The 21,403-nt window shown below is 47.6% G+C and overlaps 2 protein-coding genes across 8 annotated transcripts in view; one reads left to right on the top strand and one right to left on the bottom strand.

Moving 5' to 3' along the window:
* Nucleotides 1-2,020: 2,020 nt before the first annotated feature.
* On the top strand, nucleotides 2,021-9,592 carry ADPGK (ADP dependent glucokinase). 6 transcript variants are annotated; one of them, XM_071813731.1, is made up of 7 exons: nucleotides 2,021-2,046; nucleotides 4,760-4,985; nucleotides 5,910-5,972; nucleotides 6,233-6,353; nucleotides 7,268-7,464; nucleotides 7,832-7,930; nucleotides 8,460-9,592. In XM_071813731.1, the coding sequence occupies exons 1-7, from the start codon at nucleotides 2,036-2,038 to the stop codon at nucleotides 9,009-9,011; spliced, it is 1,269 nt and encodes a 422-aa protein (XP_071669832.1). In that variant the 5' UTR covers nucleotides 2,021-2,035; the 3' UTR covers nucleotides 9,012-9,592. The 6 variants fall into 6 exon arrangements, with proteins under 6 accessions (XP_071669832.1, XP_065703229.1, XP_065703228.1 ...); XM_065847157.2 differs by having other exon boundaries at nucleotides 2,036-2,235; nucleotides 8,463-9,592; XM_065847156.2 differs by having other exon boundaries at nucleotides 2,036-2,235.
* A 4,242-nt stretch (nucleotides 9,593-13,834) lies between these two features.
* The window catches only part of BBS4 (Bardet-Biedl syndrome 4), a 36,825-nt gene continuing 29,256 nt past the window's right edge, over nucleotides 13,835-21,403 (bottom strand). For both annotated transcript variants that reach the window (XM_065847151.2, XM_065847155.2), the window contains 4 exons: nucleotides 21,011-21,080; nucleotides 17,854-17,995; nucleotides 17,276-17,486; nucleotides 13,835-16,495 (listed from right to left, as the gene is read on the bottom strand). In XM_065847151.2, coding sequence (XP_065703223.1) covers nucleotides 16,344-16,495; nucleotides 17,276-17,486; nucleotides 17,854-17,995; nucleotides 21,011-21,080 — 575 coding nt within the window. In that variant the 3' untranslated portion in view covers nucleotides 13,835-16,343. The remainder of the gene's footprint in view (nucleotides 16,496-17,275; nucleotides 17,487-17,853; nucleotides 17,996-21,010; nucleotides 21,081-21,403) is intronic.

Here is a 21,403-nt window from a genome sequence, read left to right as displayed (position 1 = left end):
GGCTGTGTCTGCCTTACGGGCACGTCTAATTATGATGTTCTGTGACAAGGCTATAAATACACGCTCCCCCAGGTGAAGACCTGATTGCAGCAAGCAATGGGGGGTTCTGGCAGGTATTTGCTGTATTCTTGCACAGCGCGGCGTTGCCCGCGTGAACTGGAGGGCTGCTCAGAGCCGCGAGAACCTCGCAGGCCTGTACCCAGGGAATCCAAGAGATTCCACAAACACATCTACATCAAACATTATGGGGTAAAGTGCTGAAAGAGAAAAAAAAAAAAAAGAATAAATTTGTGCAAATGAAAAAGCCTCCTCATAAAACCCAGAGACCACCTGAACAAAGAAAAAAGGGGATCACACATTAACAGACCAACTCTGGGGTGAACTGCAGTCTGAGAGGAGATGAAGATAATCACTCTTTTAAGGGGAACTTAATAACTGAGTTATTTGAGGAGAAAGAACTGTTTGAAGGATTTCTTGAAGAACACGGAAGGTGGTTAGGCCTCTAATTTGTTTTCAGGATTCTGTTGTTAAAAATAGTTATATTATCATTACACTTTAGGCTCATAAAACCAGTCAGTGCCCCTGCAGACCACCATGCAAGGAGGCTTTTGCTCACTCCTTCCTTCCCCAGCAATTCCAGCCCCCATCCTCTGCTGGCCCTGCTCACCTTCGCACCCCTGGTCTTCACTTTCTCCTATGGACAGCTCCACACAAACAAAAACATAAAAAAATAATGAGGAAGGCTTTTTTGATAAGGACTGATACAAAATGGAACCTGATGGGCAGCCAAACCGCCCCGAGGGCCAGTTATGAATTTGTAACAGCTGCTGTACACAAGCTGTTGCTTGAATACTGATTCTTGCACCCTAAAAAGAAAAACCAACATGAAACCTCCCACTATCCCATCTTCTTTACTGTTTGTTTTGTCAGACTCAAAGGAAGTGACAATCACTCACAACACAGAACTGAATAAGAAAATTATCAGCTGCCTCAGCCAACGCACCACGGCACACAGTTGTCAAACTCTTGCAAATTTTGTCATTAAGTCTTAAAGCTAACATTTCTGTGATTTCTGAAGCAGCACAGAAAAAGATCGCTTTCATTAAAAACAGGAAACCTCCCTTTTGATTTGCTATACCACCCCTGCAAACAAAGGACCCTCCCACTGCTCCCAGCACACGAGTGTGGGCAGAGACCTGCTCAAGTTTCCTCACCCTGGAGAAGGGAAGAGAGGCTGAAACCAGCAGCTACACTACAAAGAATGAATTCACACTAGGCCAGTGATTACCTTCAGGTCAGTCACTGCTTTGCTGTGCATGAGCTGTTTGGACGGAGTGATTGGTGTGAGACAGGGCAGGGGGTCAGCAGTGAGAGGCCCTCTGAGGAGACAGCGGGGAAATAACACCACACAGACGCACAAAGGTGCTGGGTGACAGAAAAAGGAGCACGGTAAGAAAGAACCCAGGGGAGGGTTTGCAGTACCACCTATATAAGAGTGTATGGGCACAATGCCCACAGGTAGACTTCTGCTCAGTGCTGGTGACACAGTGAGGGCCAGGCCCCAAGAAGGGCCTAAGCCCTCAGGCAGGGCCAGCCCGCAGCACCGGCACAGCTCCTCACCTCAGCACTGCCTCCCCGCGGGCCTGGAGCCCGGCTCTCTCATGCCAAAATGTCCGCAGGAGGCCGTGACAGACGGCCGGGCCCTGCGAGCCCCGCTCCCGCCGCCATTTCCCCTCACGACGCGCTAGCGCCTCATCCTCCCACCCTATTCCCGAAGCCGCGTTACGCAGCCGCCGCATCCTCCCGCCCTATTCCCGAAGCCGCGTTACGCAGCCGCCGCATCCTCCCGCCCTATTCCCGAAGCCGCGTTACGCAGACGGCGCAGAGCAAATTGCGTAAGCCCCGCCCCGCTTCCCGAAGCGGCTTTACGGCAGCAGCGGAGGCGGGGCGCTCCGGAGGCGGCGTGAGGAGGAGGAGGCGGCCCCGCCACTGCGGCCCCGCCTCAGCCGCGGCGGGAGGGAGGAGCCGCGCCGCGATGTGGCAGAGGTCGGTGTGCGTGGGCCTGCTGGCTCTGGCGCTGGGCTACCTGTGCCTGCTGGGCCCCGAGCTGCCCGGGCTGCCGGGCTCGCTGCTGGGCGCGCTGCGGTGGGGCCGCTCGGCCGAGGGCCGCACGCTGGCGGGCTGGCAAGCGGCCATCGTGCGGCCGGCCCGCGCCTGGGCGCGCGTCGCCGTCGGGTAGGTGCCGGCAGCGCGCGGAGGGGAAGGGAGCGGGACAGAGCGCCCCTGGCGGCGCGGTGGGGCGCCCCCTAGCGGCGGGGCGGGGGACGCGCGGCTGGGAGCCCCTGCGTCGGGCTCTATATAAATCTATACATATATCTATATGTGTGTACGTTTGCCTGGAAAGGCCTGCGCTCCGCTTCTTAATTTTCCAGGCAAGGACATTCCCCTGAGAGCAGGGCCCTGCCTACTGCGTGGCTTAGTCCTCGTCTGAGGGAATGAATGGTAAGACAAGGGGCAATGGGTGCAAACTGGAACACAGGAGGTTCCACTTAAATCTGAGAAGAAACTTGTTCAGGGTGAGGGTGTCAGAGCCTGGCCCAGGCTGCCCAGGGAGGTTGTGGAGTCTCCTTCTCTGCAGACATTCAAACCCGCCTGGACACCTTCCTGTGGAACCTCAGCTGGGTGTTCCTGCTCCATGGGGGGATTGCACTGGATGAGCTTTCCAGGTCCCTTCCAACATTGTGGGATTCTGTGCCCAAAAGTCACTTTTTTGATGAGTTAAGCATCCTGCGTGGATCAGAGCCGGGTGGCAGGACCTTATCCCCCATGGGCTTGCCTGGGAAATTTACAGCTGGAGTCTGAGGGACTGGAGCCGCTGGCGGTTGGGGAGCGTGGTCCGGCCATAAGTAAATGAGTTTACAGAGCTGGGAGGGAGTGAAGCCTTCGAGGCAGGGGAGAACGAACGGAGACAAGGCTGAGGCACAAAGGAGAGGTGAAGGAAGGGAGAAATGAAAGAGAGATGCTGAAGACACCTGTGTGTGCAGGGAAACCCAACATCCTTTTTCTCCTTGTAAAAAAAGGGCGAGGGGAAAGTTCAGCATTCCATTGATCTTAAATGGTGGGTTTAAGGCTGGCCATTAATCTTAGAATAGTTTCAGTTCAAGATTATCGACTCCAACACCAACACATGTCCCTAAGAACCTCATCTATATGCCTTGCTGTTATATATAGCATGTGACTTACTTTATTTTAAACAGAAGGCCACACCAGGATAACTTGACTTTGACTAGAAGATTTGGCCTTCAAGCGCTGGAAGGGTCGTTCGACCTCGGTGGCTGCGGAGCCAATATGGTGTTAGTCTTGCTCTTGCGTTCCGGTTGATGCAGCCTTCCTCCCGTGAATATATGACAAAATACATAGGTTTTTGTTCCTCCATTAGTCTTTTCTTTCGCCACGCCTTCACTGGAAGAGCGCCAGCTATCTTCGGTTCATTCCTTGCTTTCTTCTTGGCTTTAAAGCAACTGAATATGTATAATAAATACACACAGATTTTTCTCTGCATAGTGGATGAGATGATGCGCAAGACAGAGGATTTCTGGTAGAACATGCGCTGGTTACCTCACGTTCTGAAAAGCCTCGGGGTTCTAAATGTCCTTTATTTTGTCCTTTGTGTCTTGTGGCCCAAATCGTGCATGAAATGGCTGTGGGTTCCATGCTGATGTGTAAGGAGCCATCAGCATTTGGTACCTTGCGGGTCGACGCAGAATAAGCTGGAGATCCTGCAAAAGTGTATAGTTTACATCCCTGCCGGGGAAGCTGGGGCGGAGGAACAGAAATCACACCTGACAGCGGTTCTGGAAGGTGCTTTAGTAATGGTTGGTGTCATCACAGGGAGTATTGGGGATATGCCAGCGTCTCTCTGAAACCAGGGAGGAGAAACAAGGGCAAGTGTTCGTGAACTTGGTTCCTGGGGGGCTGGTTCCAGCCCAGAGACTTTCCTGTTCTCTAATCTGAATTAGACTCAGTTTAAATTGATGTAATAAGAAATGGGGACTGGAAGATTTGAGCCGCTGGTTAGGCGTCACATAAAGTCTAGATCTCCTGATACGGTTCTTATCTCTTCCTGACTACTGCGGGATTTTTCTCCCGTCTCCAGTATTTGAGAGAAGGCAGTGTGGTAATACTGGAAATTTGGGGCAGTTCTGTTGAAATTGCAGTTTTCTAATATTTCGACTGACAAATTGGTCTCTTGAATTCTTACAAGCAGACCATCCTGAGTGGGGGGTGTGTATGGTTTTGGTTATTGTTAGGAGGGCTTGAAACTCAAAAGGCTGATCTAGTGGACTGAAATGCTTTCAGTTTTCTTTTTGACAATTCTTACTTGCTGGCAACTTTTAAAGCAGAAATGCGTATTTACAAAAAATCCTTCTTAAGATTTAAAGATTTAAAGTGTCGTTCTTATTGTGCCTATTCTTTTTTTGAGCAAGGCAAAATGTTCTGCAATACGCACAACCACCTCACTCGTTTTAATGCATCAGAACATCTCTCTCCTCTGCAATAAAAGCACATAGAAAGGAGAACGCTTTAGTAGAGAATTTCAGCAAATTCATATGATTTGTGGAGGTGTTTGTTGTATTTTGTTGCTTGTTTTCTCCCTTAGCACGAGGGCTGCAAAGAGCAAACATCGCTGGCTGGGCAGAGATCACCTCGTCGAGAAGGTACGTGTGGTTTTCCCAGTGTGTGTTTTCCTCTGCTCCAGCGTCAACGCGTGCGTGGACGTGGTTCTGTCCGGCGTGAAGCTGTTGGAGGCGCTGGGTCTGGAACCCGGCGATGGGAAGAACCACGCGGTGCTGACGTCGGGACAGGACCTGAGGGAGGCGTTCGCTCACTTCATGGAGAAAGGGGCGGCCGCCGAGCGCTTCTTCAGCGACGCCGACGCCTTCCACCGCATCGCGCGCGCGGCCGCCGAGCACCCCGGCGCGCAGGTGGGTTTTCCTCCCAAAAATAAGCTTTGAGAAACACGTTTCCTATTTTCTGCATTGTTGGTGAGAGCGCAAATCATTTAAGCTTGAGTGTGTTAATGACCTGCTGCAAAACTCCGCACCTGCCACAAAGAGCAGAGTTTTGACCGGTCTGCCCCTCCATTGCTTTCCCAAAACCAAAGTGTCCATCCAAGATGCATCTATAAATGAGCCAGGTGGGGCTGATGCTGTAAAAGGCTCTAACGTCTTGTAATGAGGCAAGAAGTGAGGAAATCAATCCAAACATTAGGAGCTGTGAACACTCTGATCAGCATCAGCTATTTAAATTCTCTCCAGAAGTGTCAAAAGTGAAGTTTCATTACTGTAATTTACACCAGGTCCTCTGAATCGAACTTGCTACCTTGCTTGGCACTCAGCGAATTTCTACAAACCGCTCAATGCCGCGGTGCATGTGGTTTGCCAGCGGCTTCGGAAAACAAGGAGAAGCTCAACATTTGCCTCTTGCCACATTTTCTGTGTTGGCTTCCTGGAATCACCTGGTTATGAGCTGTGTCCTCCTTTGTCACCTCTGAGTGCCTGTGAACCTCATGACAATCTGTATTCTCTGGTTTCAAAGCTCACATTGGAGTTTTCTTACTTGAAAGTTTGACGTTTCTTAGCCCGAAGAAACTCTTGCCTTCACCTGATGTGGGCACAGGTAGCAGGTTTAACCTCCATTTGCAACTGGGTAAAGTGTTGTTGCAGTTTTTAAATGATTGCTTGTCAGCCTTGCTAATCAAACACAAATTCCAGCAGCCACAGGAAAGCTGCGCAGAATTAAGGGCTGTTTGCTTTAGGACTGAATTGATTTGTACGAGGCTGTGATTTACCTGAAGGTGAGTATTTAGATTGAAAGAGCTAAAATCTCTATCTCCGTTTGTTTCACAGCTTTATGTGGGAGGAAACGCTGCCCTCATCGGTCAGAAGCTTGCGACAAATCCAGACCTGAAGGTACGCGTTCCAGAGGTTTCGTGCTGTTCGCTCAGCTTTAACGAGGCTCCCATTGCTTCCCTGGAGATTTTGAGGATCTTGTGGTTATTTCTTAGGTTATGGTGGAATATACAGTTGGCCTTACAAGTGAAAAGCTGATTTTTTTAGCTAATTTTAAAAAATTGAATTATGAGCATTGTTGTCTAGGTGATGCTTAAATGCACCGAGATGATGCCAAGGGACATTGCAGGGGATCCCTATGTTTCTTTCTCGTTTTCTAGATCCTCCTTTGTGGCCCAGTTGGTCCAAAACTCCACGAACTACTGGATGACAACGTGGTTGTGCCGCCGGAATCCATGCAGGAAAGAGATGAATTCCATCTTATCTTGGAGTATCAAGCAGGTACCTTTGCCGAAGGCTGGAACCCTGCACATCACTAAGATAATGCTGGCTTTAAAGTTAGGGATTTTTTAAAATCAGTTAATTCCAAGAGGACTGTGTAAGTTATCAGCTCTCACTGGGCTAATTCCATGTGCTTCAGGGAGCTGTGGTAGGTGAACACACATCTAAAATCTTTTGAAACTATTTTCCTTTTTGAATCTTTTTTCCTTTGTTACTGTAAATACTGACAGGGAAGAATCACCTAATGCACCTTTTCTAGCAGCAAAACTGATGTGGAGCAGCACCCAAAGTTTGTGCTCTGAGGGACTCCTGCTGAGACAAGATCACCAGAACTAAGTGCAATTACTAAATTACACTCATGTCCAAGTAAATCTCAGTTCTTCTTGCTTCTGGAAGCCTCCTGATGTGATGATACATCAGTATATGATGTCTCTTTTTCTCAGCATCGTTGTTCTAGGGTGAGAAGTGTCCTCCTGATAAACTCTGGGGATCTTTGTCCTAACCATAGCTTTGGCGTGAAATGCTTCTCAAGACAAGGCAGCCCTGGTGCTGGTGATGCTGGTTTAGTGGCTTTTCCACAAATCCTGGTCGTATTTTCCATAAAACTACAGAGAGATGAGTGAATAAATATACAGGCTGGTTCTGAGGTGGAGATTCTGCCTTTAATAGTGTCAAAAATGCCTCAAGAGCTTTCTGTTCAAGCTGCCCTTTGTGACTGGTGCTTGCTTATTCCCTTTACATTTCTTTCTGTCCCGTTATCATAATGAGGAACGTTAATGAAGAGCTGTTAATGGCCACGGTCACACTGAAATCACGCATTGGGGTTCCAGCAGGATACCCCAAAACCACCCCCAGACATGTGGTTTGATTTGCTTCTCTTCCGAGTTAAGTGGCTTCTCTTCGTGTCACTGTAGGGGAAGAGTGGGGCCGAGTGCGAGCGCCCAACGCCAACCGCTTCATCTTCTCCCACGACCTTTCCAACGGCGCCTTAAACATGCTGGAGGTGTTTGTGTCCAGCCTGGAGGAGTTTCAGCCGGATCTGGTGGTGCTTTCAGGACTTCACATGATGGAAGGGCAGAGCAAGGAGGCGCGACAGAGACGGCTTATGGAGGTGGGAGATTTAAATACCGGTGTCTTCTTAATGTCCTTCCACCTTTACAGCAAAGCCTCGGTTTCCTGGGTTTGAATTTAGGCTGCGTCTTCAGATCCCCCATAAATCTTTCCAGCTTTGCATGCTGGAAGAAGAATATGAACTGTAAGAATGGCAAAAGTCTAATCCTGTGACACTGTTTCCTGGATTCAGTGGGTTGTCTGCAGGGATAAAACTACGTTGACATAGTTACTGGAGCTCACCTGGTGGCTAAATGACACATTCTATCCCAGATACCAAGATGATCATCATTATCCCAGATATTAAGATGATCATCATGAATATTTGGTTTAGGGTGTTTCTCTTCTTCTTTTCCTGTCCCCTGTAGGCCGTGGCCTCCATCTCCGATATCCCCACAGACATCCCCATACACCTGGAGTTGGCCAGTATGACTGATCTGGATTTTATGAGCAACATTGTGCATCAGGTAATGAAAACGAAAGGACGTGCTCTTTTTTAATCTGTTTCCTTTGCACCAGGATCACAATGTGCAGATGGCAGACGAATATAGAAATGAAAACTTAAAATTAGGGCTATCCATTTGGAGAAGAATTGAGAACAGGATTTGAATTTGAGCTGAGTTTTTAATTTAAAAAAGCCTCGATTTCTTTGCAGAAATTCTGTCCTACTGATCTTAGTTGGACTCAGCTCTCGTCCCAGTGTTGTTTTGTGTGGATTTGATGTTTTGCTACTCTTAAAGTGCATGTCCAGAAGATTAGCTGCACAAAACGAGCACGCAGCCTTGGCGTGACATGTTTTCTTGGCTAAGTCAATTCTCACAGATGTGTAGAATGAGGAAGCCTTTGGTTCTTTCCAGGAAACCGGGTGCTCCCTTCTGAGCACCCTGGCAGCAAAGCCTGCAATGCAATCTTGTAAAAACAACCACCTGAATGAGGAAATCCCAGGTCCGATTCTCTCCAGGAAAGGCAAAACCGTTGTTGCTGTGTTTCTGTTAGCAGGTCTTTCCCCTGGTGAACTCCCTGGGGCTGAACGAGCAGGAGCTGCTGTTCCTCACGCAAGCGGCCGCCGGTCCCCACGCGTCCCTCGCGGCCTGGAGCGGCGTCCCCGACGTGGGGGTCGTCAGCGACATCCTCTTCTGGATCCTGAAGGAGCACGGCAAGACGGCCGAGAGGGCCTCGGATCTCACGCGGATCCACTTCCACACCCTGGCTTATCACATCCTGGTCACCGTGGATGGCTACTGGGGCAACCAGGCGGCTGCTGTGGCCGCCGGGGCAAGAGCAGCGGGGACTCAGGCCTGCGCCACCGACACCATCGACACCAGCAAAGTCTTTCTTAAAGCTCCTTTGGAGTTTGTGACCTCCCAGCTGGAGGCGCCCGCCAAAATCTCATTAAACCCAGACGAGCCCGTGGTGCGTTGGCACAGAGAAGGCATCTCGTTCCACTTCACTCCCGTTTTGGTCTGTAAAGATCCCGTGCGGACCGTGGGGCTTGGGGATGCCATTTCAGCCGAAGGACTGCTGTACTCAGAAGTGTATCCTCAGTAGAAGACCAAGATGCTCCTTTTTCTCCGATGTCTGAGGAACCACGGTGTCCTCATTAGGATTTCAGCGGTGGTGAAAAGGAATAGGACCAGAATCAGGGTGTGTTTTCTGGATAAAACTGAAAAAGAGCCAAAGAATAATTCCAGGTATAAACAGTCAGATACATTCCAGTCACTTCGCAGTGACTTGAACACTTCACAGTTAGGTGCAGATGTTTTAGTATTTAATGTGAAAATTGGCTGGGCTTTGTCTTAAGCGTGTGGGCAGGAAAACGAGCATCGAAATCCCTGTTTGGCTGAGGTTTGTTTGTAACTCTGCGCGGGTCGTGTCTGTGGGTGCTGGGAGTGTTTCCTGCCTGTGGATCCCAGGGAGAGCACAACGTGAGAGATTAAAAGGCTGTTGCGTTGTTACCTCCTCTCAGCACGTTGCTGTGCGGTGAGAGCAAACCTCGCGCTTGCTCGGTGCGATGATGAAATGTTTTACTGATGAAATTACCTCTCGACCTCAGTGTCCCCAGCGCTGGAGGGAGCCAGTCCCAAAATGTGATGCTGTACCTGCTCCTTAAATACACAGAGAAAACCTGACTCGAGGCTGCCTGGATTATTTTGGGTATCTGATCTCTGGGACTACGGGTATTCAGCTGCACCATAGCAACCTGCGCTTAGTTTTTGGGTACCGAGAAGTGGGGATAATCAGGGTTTATATTTGGGCAGACAGCTTTATTTTCTGGCCAGGTCAAGCACAAACGGTTACCTGTGTTTGCTGCACACTAAACACCAAGAGTTGCAGCCGGGGGGCTGGCGGCTGCTGCCACTTTGCTAACCGTGCGTGCTTCTAGCTGCTATTTTACAGAAAACCTACGGAGTGCTGGAGATTTATTTCTTTTGGGAACATTTGTGCTATTTTCTTCAGTTTCCCTCCGTTCCGAAGGGTTAATATCCTAGGGAAGGTCGTTCCGGAGGCTCAGAAGCTGCAGCAGCATTTTCCAGGTAAGGCTGCAGTGAGGAGGGCTCTTTCTGGTTTGACTTTGTTTATTTTTCTGTAACAAGGTCACTGATGGTTTCTTTGCTCTGGACAGCCTTGGAAATTAAAGACATAGAACCATCTGTCCTTGTTCAATACTTGCTCATGTATTTTCCCCCTTCATAGTTGCACACTATGGATTACATAGCACCAGCATTTTTTTTGGTCTTTTTCCAGCATGGTTTTGTCTCTGTCCGCTTCCAGGAACTTCAAGTATGTGTATATACATACTTTTCAGGATAACTGGATTAATTGCGGTCAGCACGTCTGTGCAAGCTGGAACTGTACTACAATTTGCAGGAGGTTGCTTTAGAAGGACCATCCCAGTGTTCTGTTGAGTCTCAGCATTTAGCCCTGTGCGGGGCCTTCTTAAGGCTGGAAGTATTTCTACCCAGATTTTTTATTCTCCTTTCATCCCTCTCAAAGGTCTGAGATCGTTAGCGAGGTTATTTTGCAAATTTCCATTACAGCTTTCTGGCACTGAACCTCTCGGACCGTTTTGCCAGCTGCAGAACTGCTCCTTTTCTTACACCAGGTCCCGCTTTCCTGATGTTGGGCCAAACTGCGGATTCTCCAGTTGGAAACAAAACTAAATAGGCACAAACTGTCATCAGCAATGGTCCTGCTGCTGTATTTCGCTCCTCTCTTCCAAAGAGGTTTGTAGGGACGCCGATTGCACCAGCATTGCTTTCTGGCCCTTTGAAATCCCGTAACTAACAGAACTTGTCCAAGGGTGAGTTATGCTTGGATTTAACAGGAGCATTGCAGACCTGCATTACCTCTCTTTTTAAACTAGTTTGAATAAATAGCTGCTGTAAATAAGACCTTGGTTTATTGCTTAGAAAAAAAAAAAGCTAATTATTATTAATAATAACTTCCTGGTGCTTCTGTTCTTTCTCACCATTTCTCAAATGCCAGCAGCTCATGATGCCCAGACTGCTGCTTTATCTATAGATTAACATCCACTTTTATCAGGCCTATAGAGCTCCTCAAATTCACTCACCGAGGATAATTCTTAACAAGTGTGACCTGTTGTCAGTCAGACAGGCTGTTGGGATCCCTGATGAACAATCTATATGATAATAAAGCAGAGCTGAATGGCAGGACCCAGCAGCCCGTCTTCGTGTTCCACACACTCTGAACATGATGTGCTTAAAATCCCTCGGGGTTCCAAACCTAATTCCAGTTAGGGTTGCAGAGGCTCTTGAAATCCTTTTCCTGCACGTGTAGGGTGTCTCACACCTCTGCAAAAAAAGCTAAACTCAACTCAAAAGCTAAAACAATGACAATAGAGCAAAGCTGCTTTGTCTCTAACAGCCCTTGCTGAACAACAGAAGTGGAAAGCGCCAAAGAGGTATTTTAGTCTGTATGGGGAATAAAAAAATAGTGATGTTTCTCTGTATTGTGGGGTTGGTTTGGTTTTTTGGTAAAATACAAAAGTCCTTGGTAGGTGAGAGATTTTTAAATAAATTTCTCTGATGGATTCTAAAAATCCAGATCCGTTCACAAAAGTGGCACAAGTACCCAAACTTCAAACCCAGGCTTGAAAGAACCTCTGCGCTCCCCGTGGCCTGTGTGTCTCTCTGGACTCTGTGGTGGGTGTCTCGTACCTGAGATGCAGCGTGCGGGATGGCTGGGAGCTCCCGCACCAAAGGTTCCACTGCAAGGTTCATTCCCACATCCTTTGCTGATGATGCAACAGATGAGCTCATCACAGCTTTCTAAATGATAAAGCCCGTGCATGCTGATATTTCTGCTTCTGTCTGCCTGTACCCGGCGCAGCCACGTTGGTTTTGGGGTTTTGGTCTCACCCTGATCAAAAAGGAGCCATGTTTTTTCTCTCCAGGGGAGTTTTGCAGCATTACTAAGGATCACTTGCTTTACTTCTGTGTTTCACGCTTATCTCCTGTTGTGGTCTATGAGATCCAGTTCAGTTTGCTCTTTTCTCATTAATCCTTCTCACAAAAATGGTGCTGACATTTTCCTCTTAGCCTTTATGCATTGACTCTAGCAAAGACCTCATCAACCGCTACCTGTAGTTGGCTTTTTTTCTGTTAATTCTATAATCATATACTGAATTATCAGGAATTGGAGTGTCCTATGTCCTGCATTAAATCAGTCTGTGATTGGGAACGTTTTTTTCAAGCCATATTAATTACACTTAGTGCAATTAATATTTTGGTAAAAGCACACAGTTTAGCGTTTAAAAAAAAATGATGTGTCTTATAGACTCTTTAGCTAAAACCAGTAAAAACAGACGCCACAACAAAGTCTGTCTCACGTTCTTCATTCAAGCACTAACGAGGCTATTGAGAGAAATGGGATATTAAAGGTTGTCTTCGCTCTTTGTTTTGAAAGTTTGAGTGATAAAGGGTGGACAAAACCTATTTGCACCAAGTTCTTTTGTGCAGCATCACTCCTGTCTTTCTGCTTGAGCATTGCTGAGTCTGATTAAACTCTTCAGTCAATCCTAGAGCCAGAAATTATCATTCTCCTGCCTGTTAGGAGGTGTCTGATGAAGTAATTTTCTGTAACAGATGGAGCAGCTTCATGCACCACATCTCAGGTGGATCCTAAGGACAGAGCGGGCTGAATGCTCAGGGAGTTATTGATCCAGACTCCTGTGGGAGGAGGTTCTGGCGGCAAAGGAACAAATACAGGTTGGAAATGGCACGTGTGGCCGTCACCTTGTGTGCCGGACGCTCGGGACGGTGTCTGGTCCAAACGGTGTGCGGAAAACCGAGCCGGGATCGGCCTTTGCTGAGAAGAGCTCATAGCAGGTGAATACAAATGCTGGCAGCTAAGGGGGAACGACCGCATCACAATGCAAGTGAGGGAAACAAAAAAATACCCTGAAAACCTCCCTTATGAATTTCTCAGGAAAGCTGCTCCTTCATGCAGCCTGGCTAAAACTGGTTTCAAACCTCAGCTGGATCTTTTATTCTGAACCACTGCAGAAAACACCGATTTTTTCTGCAGTTTGGTTTGAGAGAGTGGTGAAGCTTTCCTCGAGCAGAAGTGTGGTTTTGATTCTATAAACCAGATGAACGCCTGGTTATGACACGTGCTTTTTTCATACTGCGTTTGTGTGGAGCTTATTTTTTTAGTCAAGCTTGTCTCTCTCTGTAGGAGCAGCTTTGCCAACTGAAATGACTTCCCAGCGGGGAAGTCTGAATTTTTAACACTTTGTGCAAGAACAGGATGTTGAGTAGGACCCAAAGTCCACCTGGGCACAGGAGATCACATCTAAGAGCGTGGCAAATATCCACTAATGCCGCCCGTATCATAAATCAGCATCCAGTTGTCTCAGGGACCTCAGGACCAGGTTGTCAGGGTTGAACTGGACAGCGAGATCATTACTCTTGGCTGAAACAAGGTCTTGCTGAGTCTCTCTAGTTTCCTTCCTGCAAGTCTGCCTTGTAAGTGCTATGATTTAACCTGGCTAATGACACACATTTTTCTAAAAAGGGTGAAAAAAAGGCCTAAAGCAGATGGTTTCTACTTCCCTAGAAATTAAGCTCATTATTCTTTTCCATCTTAAAATTTCAATTATAGGAGGGGAAGAGAAGGTGAGAATTACGGGTGATGCCAGAAACAGGTTTTGGAACATACGGTGTGATTTCCAAAATCCCTAAATGACTTATTATGGTCCTGCTGAAAAATCCCTTGCTTAATTTCAGTTGAAAGAACAGTCCGGCCTCAATCTCATCACTTTTAAAGTTCTCCGTAAGGATACTATGAATTTCCTGTATGCAAATGCCATCAAGACAATACTGGGTGGGGGAAAGAGAGGACAGGACAAGGAATTGTGGTTCTATTTATTATCCAGCTGGAATTACATGTCTCTGGAATTACAGCCCTTCTGCTCTGTTCAAATCCACAAAGTAAAAGGGTCCTTTTGCTCCTTTTCATGGGAGAATTGGTTAATTGTCTGCATAAGCTTTTCACCAAAATATACATTCACTTTAAATACCTTTACAGTACTTCCAAAGGTACTAAACGTGTAAAGTTTACCCTATGAAAGCATCCTAGCAACCAAGAAGGTAAGAGGTGCAGGGGGATGAGGGCTGCTCCCACTTACTGAATAGAGCAAAAGAGTTTGATAATGCTACAGTTTAAACTCATTTATCTTTTTTTACACCAAGCAGAAGGCAGAGGAAAGCAGCAAGTGAAGTCAAAACGAAGAGTAAATGGAGGGGAAAATCTTCCTGTTATGAGCAATGCTGGTGCTCACCTACCTGTAACCACGCTGTTCTGGGCGCTGTTCCTTGTGGTGCAGCTGCCAGGGCTCAAAACCCTTTGTGATAAGACTAAAAGATCACAGCAATCTACTGCTATCAGAAAAAAAAAAACGCCTCAAACTGAAGTTTTGGTGGTGAGATAAAGATTTGCCATCCCCTGCCTCCCCTTAACGTCTTCTTCATGGGCACATGGTTGTGCTGCAGTAACTTTCAGTGTAAAAAGTTTAAATGTGAATAAAATCACTGCACTGTACCTGATTTACAAGGCTGCTTGTGTGGTTTGTTTAAACGTGCCAGTGCTCCATGAAATATCCTATCCTTGCTTCAACTCCTGGCAGGAGGGAACCCTTACAGGAGCACTACCCTGAATCTGGAGCGATGCAAAACCCATCAGGAGAGGACAGCTGGGGAAAAAAGCCACATTTGAGATAAGAAAGCAGTTTGGGCAATCAAGACAGAGGACAAAGTGTTCTCCAAAGAGCACTTTAGTTCGTGGTTGTGCTCTAAAGATGCATTAATGTCATTCTGGATAACGGCAGCTGCCCACAAAGCACAACTGAAGGGTGTTCACGTACCCAGAGCCCCAGTCACGCTGCTTTTACATTACTGCTCCAGAGAAGTTTCCATTACTAACCTTGCTCTGTTGGGCCTGTTAATTATGGAGTGATACAATGCAACAGCGCAGAATTAAAATCGGGAAGGATATTTTTAAAACCCGGGTGGCAAATTTTTAAGATATTTTTAAAACCTGGCAAATAAACCCAGCCCGAAGGTTCGGTTTGGCTGGGGAAGCGCTACACACTCTGCTTGGAAAACAGTCCCAGAGCAACATCAGCTTTGTGTGCAGTACACGGAGGACAAGAAAAGGTTTTGAGGACCTGTATCAAGCTCTGGATAAATCCCAGAGGCAACAAACTGACAGCAGCAGAGAAAAGGAAGGTTAAGATTTTGCTGTTCAAGGATAGAAACGTTTTCAAAGCTTCTCCCGCATCACCCAGGCATTACAACTCCTCGCTCTGCTCAGCAATGGGCTGCTTTGCGCCTGGCAGCTGGCATCAACGATTTCTCCTAAAATGCAACTGTAAGGAGGGCACAACTAAATTATTCAGAGCAAGGCTGCTGTCAGACTCAAACAATTTAAATTTAGCACTGAGGCTGACCATATAATCTTTCCTGGAGAGGCTTGTTCTCTTTTTTTCCCTGCAAACCAATCTTTCTGCCCCTGCTGGGCAATACAAATTCTCAAGGAAGAACAGATCACATGAGCAGAGTTGCACCGAGGCTCATTTACCCTATTTCTCAGCAAACAATTCAGAATTTGGCAGAACTTGGCTGCTGCAGCTGGCCCGCTCCCAGAACAGGCAGCCTCACTCGGGAATATCAGCTCCTGCCCAAGGAATCTCCTTTCTTCAGCCTTGAGTTCGGTTTTCTCGGGGAAGTGCTACACACTCTGCTCGGAAACCCCGTCACCGGCTGTCGATGTCAAGTACGATGGTCCCACCTTTAGTTCCCAAAAGCTGTTGTTCTGAGGACCTGTATCAAACTCTGGATAAATTCCAGAGGCAAAAACGCTCTAGACCTGAACCCGGCTTATTGCTCCGCGCTTGCCCTGGTGAGGTGTGCAACCTTCTCCCCGTCTCCGAGCGTATCGCCACTGACCTTACTACCGCCTGTGCAGGGCTTCCTCAGCCGCTGGAGGGGTTTGTCCCTTTTTGGGGTTCAGGATGCTAAGTCACTACTACTGGCTTTACTAAACGTGCCAGATGCCTCAGCATCCTTCTGGAGGATTTAAAACCCAAACACTGAAGATAGACAACCCTGTGGAGGGATGGATCTCCATCCCCCCATCTCCTGTAGCGAGCTGTGAGCACACAAACAGCAGCTACGCAGGAACTTCTGACTGCTGCAACGACTCCTTGGGACAAGGTAGAGACCACGTGCTAAAATCATTTACAGAAAACAGCGGCGTTTAGACTAACTGACAGTGGCGTGAAGCCACCGCGGGTCCCCACGAGTCAGCAGGCAGCTCTGGTGACACTTGTGCACCTGCCTGTCCCGACCAGAGCCCGTCCTAGTCCTCTGCCTGCCGGCTCTTGCTCTTCTCTTCGCTCTCTTCCTCAGCCCCCGCTGGTGCCGAGGTCTCCTCGGGGCTCATGTCCGAGCTTGATTCTGGTTCCAGAGGCAGCGAGGGAGGCTTTGCAAGCGGAGCTGATGCTCCAGCACCTGACAAGAGAACACAGGTGTAGTTAATGAGGGACTGTGTGTGTTTTGTCTATTCTTTTTGCCCTTCCAGGCAGCACGGAGTTGCAGAACAATCACAGATATTACTTAACTTTCAGATCTCTTCTGTCTAGCATTAGCTCATCAATAGCACTCGAGTCTTTTGTGAGTTATCCAGCCAGAGACCCTACAGTACCCAAAGTTCTGCAGAAGGCAAGCTAAGGGACAGGATCTCATTCAGCTTTGCTGCTGTGAGAAGTCAGGACAAACTCACAAATTAGCTCGTGCTTTGGAAAAGAAAACAGTACCACTGATTTATAGTCAAGCTATTGTTTTCTGTTCACAATTTTAGCAAACTCGGAGAGAGTTTCCAAGCAGTTCAAGTAGCTACTTACAGAATAAAATCAAAACAGGACACTTCCACACTGAAGTTATTTCTGCGCTTAGATTTAGGCTGATAACTGATGTTATGAACCTTTTCTGGTATGGATAATGTCACTCAGGTGAGCCCCAAACTCCTCTCTGTTTTACTTCTCAGCTTTCTTGACTAAGTCTTCCCTGCATGGAAAGTTTATTCAACGTGTAAGAAATGGAACAGGTCCTTAGGGGCGCCAAAGAAAGAGGCCTGGATTACACAACCTCTCTCCTGCTTCAGTCCACAGGAAACAAGATGAAGAGTGACAGAAAATCCCCATGATGAGCAATATCTCTACTCCTTACTCAGAGATTTCTCTTCTCCCTTTTCTCCTCCCACAGTTCTACTTGAAAAAGAAGGAAAAGAACCTGAGGGAAGCTGCATGGTTTTCCCGAATCCCGCAGCCGAGGACATGGCCTGACCCAGGGCCTGGTTAGAGCCCAAAGGCTGCTGAGTGCTGGAGGACTTCCCCGATGGAGCAGCTCGCGGCTTGGATTTTGACTCTTTGGAAGATTTAGTCCAGACCAGGCTCTCCCCCACCTGCAGGGCAGCTCCCATCTTCTGGGCAACCTCCACCATCTTCTCAAGCAACAAAAAGAGGAGATCTTTGTAAACAGCAACGCTTTGGACAACAAATCAACAACACCACAATAAAAATAAGAGCTGTGCAGAGCTGGCTATTGCCTTGGTGCTCGAGGGAAACATCTCCACTAATTCATTCCCTTAATTAAGAGGGAATCTTGTCTCACTGTGTATTGATTGAAGAACTGGGCTTCAAAGAGCAGAAATGAAGCAAGCAGCTCTCAGCAGGTGACTGCTCTACTTGGAAAACCTCACAAGCGCAATTTCTTCCTAATAATTGTGCTCCAAAGTCAAATTTCCTCCTCGTTTGTTGCCAGACTTAGCGTGGCTACTTAGTTCTCGCTGACAACTGCTGGGCACATACCTCAGGATCAAAGTCGAGAGCGCTGCTCTCCTTCACGGTGTTGACCTTCTTCTCCATCTCCTGGTACTGGCAGAGCGCTCCCTTCTTGTCGCCCTGGTTGTACAGCAGGACGGCGTAGTTCAGGTTGACGAGGGGGTTGCACCTGCAGCAAACACGCACAGGACGCATCACGTTCACCACCAGAACGCTCCTCCTGACTCAAATTATAAAGACGTGCCCAAGCAGCAAAGCTGCAGACACCTGACTGACAAGGATGGGGTACTCAGTGCCCCAAAACAGGCGAAATGGAGCAGCCAGAGTCCTTTGGGAACACGACAGAGTCCCACATGCTGGGTGACTCCGTGCCTGAGCTCAGCAAAGTCTCCAAGTGTCAATGACAATATTACTCTGCTGGTGGCCTCACCGTGTGACACTTCTTTGCACCTGGGGACATCTCAGGACTGTCTCTAGCAAGTGCCTGGTCTCCCAGCACTGTGCTCCTGGGGCAGGGGGAGCAGCAATGCAGTTTTCATCATACTGGGAATGCTGAGCTCTGCTCCAACTCCTCCCAGGCTCCCCCAGTTTGTGGGAGAGCAGCTTACTGTAGGACAGGGCAGTGGAACACACTTGGGTTTATTGATGGTATTTTACAACCCAACATGCTACAGAACACGCTGTTTACCTTTCATTTTCCTCATTTCTTCTCTTTCATCCACGCATAACTGTACATACTGTTGTACAGAAACAGTCAGCGACGCCTATTAACGACGGGCTCCAAGAGGAGCCTAGCGCCACAGATAATGCCGATATCCTGTGCGCTCCTCCCTTCCTGATACAGAACAGCATATAAACATCTCAAAAAAGGCAGAATTGCTCCATCTATTCTCATTTTCCACAGTATCCACTTCCTTCCCTAGGATACATTCACCCCATGGAGCAGCATTTCTGGCGTAGCCAGGAGTGTGAGCAAACTAAATGGGAGGGAAAGAGTGAGCTTGGCTCTGTAATCAATAAGTGAGCTCTTGGAGACTTGATCCTTCCTTAATTGCCTGACAAGCCACGCGCAACAAACTGCTCTGACCACTCGTTATCAGCCTGAATCTCCCCCTTATTCTGGAGCAGCAAAATGCATGTGTGTTATCTGACAGAGAAAGAAATGCAAGAGAATCATCAGCCCCAGCACGGGGGCTCCTGCAGGCGCTGGGCTCAGCCAGGCGAGAGCTGGGGAGCAGAGGAGCTGCACACACGCACCAGTGCGTGCAGGGCAGCGGGGGACGCGTTGGGGTTCGCTCAGTCAATGTGGGCGAGGGACTGGTGCCCTCTCCTGGAGTCTGGCAGGGATAACTGGAGCCATCCAGGGACAATCCTTTTTCACAGCCTTTCGTGAAAAGCGCAGAAGGGAAGGCTTCTGCTAATGCTGTTCGATAAATAGGTGTCACCTGCAGGCCATGACTATCCATCCTTGGTAAGTTATATGACAACGCTGCAAGAAAGACTATTAGAAGAAATCTCGAACCATCGCTTTTCCTTTAGCTGAGAAACTGGAACACTGATCCTGCCACAAAAAAACCCTCCTCACCGTCTTTGCCAAAGTAAAGGAAGAAATGCATGAAAAAATAAATATCAAACCACACCTCTCAGTGGGGAAAAAAAAAAAAAAGCCAAAAAATAAAATGCAAAAAACCAAACCCCCACAATGAAAACACTGAGAACAGTGATCAGACAGATCTGGGAACAGCCACTTTGAAAATGAATTGAACCTTATCGAGCTAATTTGCCTTCCAGAGCTGAGAAGCAATACGGCAGTTAGAAAAAAATCAATAGCTAAACAAGCACAGAAAGGATGGACAGCTATGAGCTAGGAGAAACACCTTTTTGAAACATTTTTCCAAGATGCTTTCCATTCCAGGCCCCAGCGCGGCACCCAGGCTGCTATAAAGGTATTTACACCAACGGCAGCAAACACAGCTGTCTCCATCCCAGCCAAACAGCCCATAATATGCCAGCAAAGCAAGCCTGTGGGGACGTGGACTCAGCCACACAATAACCGTCTAAAATACACAGCATGTCGGCTGAACAAGCCTAACAGAGTCTGGCTCTTCCTCCCCGCAGTCCCTGGCAGTTCTGTTCAGTTTTGCTCTGACGAGGTTTTATTTCCCCGGTACGACTATCGAGCTGCAGCATCACAGCAGCGCGGAATATTTAGGCGAAGTCATGGAGCTAAATTTCTATTCCCCCTCTGCGATCAAAGCGCCCAAACTCCTGACTAAGCAGGCTGAGGAATCCATGAGGTCCTGTACAGCCTTGCTAGGTGTGGATTAGGAAAGGCAAGCAGAGGTGTTGATTCAGTGAAGTCGGTAGGAACGACCGATGTGTAATTGCAAAACGCTCTGGCACAGCGATGCATTTCTATAATAAATCTTTGATCGCAGTTTGCGCAGGTTTGGTTACTCTGTGGCCGCTGCAGATGGTTTTGCCTCAGCTCTGCTGGGCTCAGGATGCAAATATTCACTGGGGAGAAGAACCACCAGCTAATCATCTGCTGCCTAAAATCTGATAAGTCAAAAAGGTAAAGAAAAGCAGACACAGGGAGCCAAAGCTATTCGTAAGTCCATTTTAACATTTCTGAAGGCAAGTGCTCTGATTTTAAGAGCCACATTGCAAACACAGAATTGCTAACAACATGGAGAAGAAAGGGCTATGCTGCTGCACTTTCATATGCTGCTTGCCCACATTCTCCCAGCTAAAATGCTCCCTCTGCCCCATTCAGAACAGGCTTCACCTCAAGTCTCTCACTGCTCTGCACAGTGCTCAAGCCTTGGGTTACAAAATATTCTGGGATGACTGGTTTTCTTTTATTAAACCTGCTTCACTGTGTATAAATATTCACTGGAATCCAAAATCATCACCACTGACTCGCCAACTAAACGGCAAAATAAAGACCAGCTTTGATTGGTCCGAAACAAAATTTCCCTTTCATTTTTCAGAGCTGACCCGAATGGAAGCAAAAAAATAGGTGGTTTTGAAACAGTAATTTACACAGCTGCAGGAATAAAAATGTTTCCCTATCGCTAACCGTTTAGAGTCAAAGTAGACAGAGGAATAAAGGAACAAAGGAAACCAGGGGAGGGAGGCAAAGCGACACAACTGGACTTCTCCAGCTATGACAAAGACTTACTTGTCCAGTGCCACCGCCTGCTCGTAGGAATGTTTTGCACTCTCGATGTCTTCAAGGTTTGTCAGAGCAACTGTACCAAAGCAAAATGTACACACACAGGTTGATGTTTCACAAGAATTTAATTTTTAGGACGATTCTGAACATCATTACATCGTAACATAAGTAGGTGCTAGCAGAGTTGTCCGGGCTGCTGCCAAGATTAACCCTTCTAATGTCACTTCTGACAAATACTTGTCTGGTTTAATCCCAAAAATGACCCAGTGCCAGAAATCCACAGCAACCCAAATCCCAGCTCTTACATGTAAAAAGTCTTTTTTAATGTTTGAATGTCGATCTGACTGCAATTTAACCTTCTTTCACCCCACGGAGAGAGAACAGACTATGCAAGACTTT

This window comes from Patagioenas fasciata, chromosome 12 (genome assembly GCF_037038585.1).
Source record: "Patagioenas fasciata isolate bPatFas1 chromosome 12, bPatFas1.hap1, whole genome shotgun sequence".
NCBI lineage: Eukaryota > Metazoa > Chordata > Aves > Columbiformes > Columbidae > Patagioenas > Patagioenas fasciata.
This window is presented reverse-complemented; position numbering and strand designations above follow the sequence as displayed.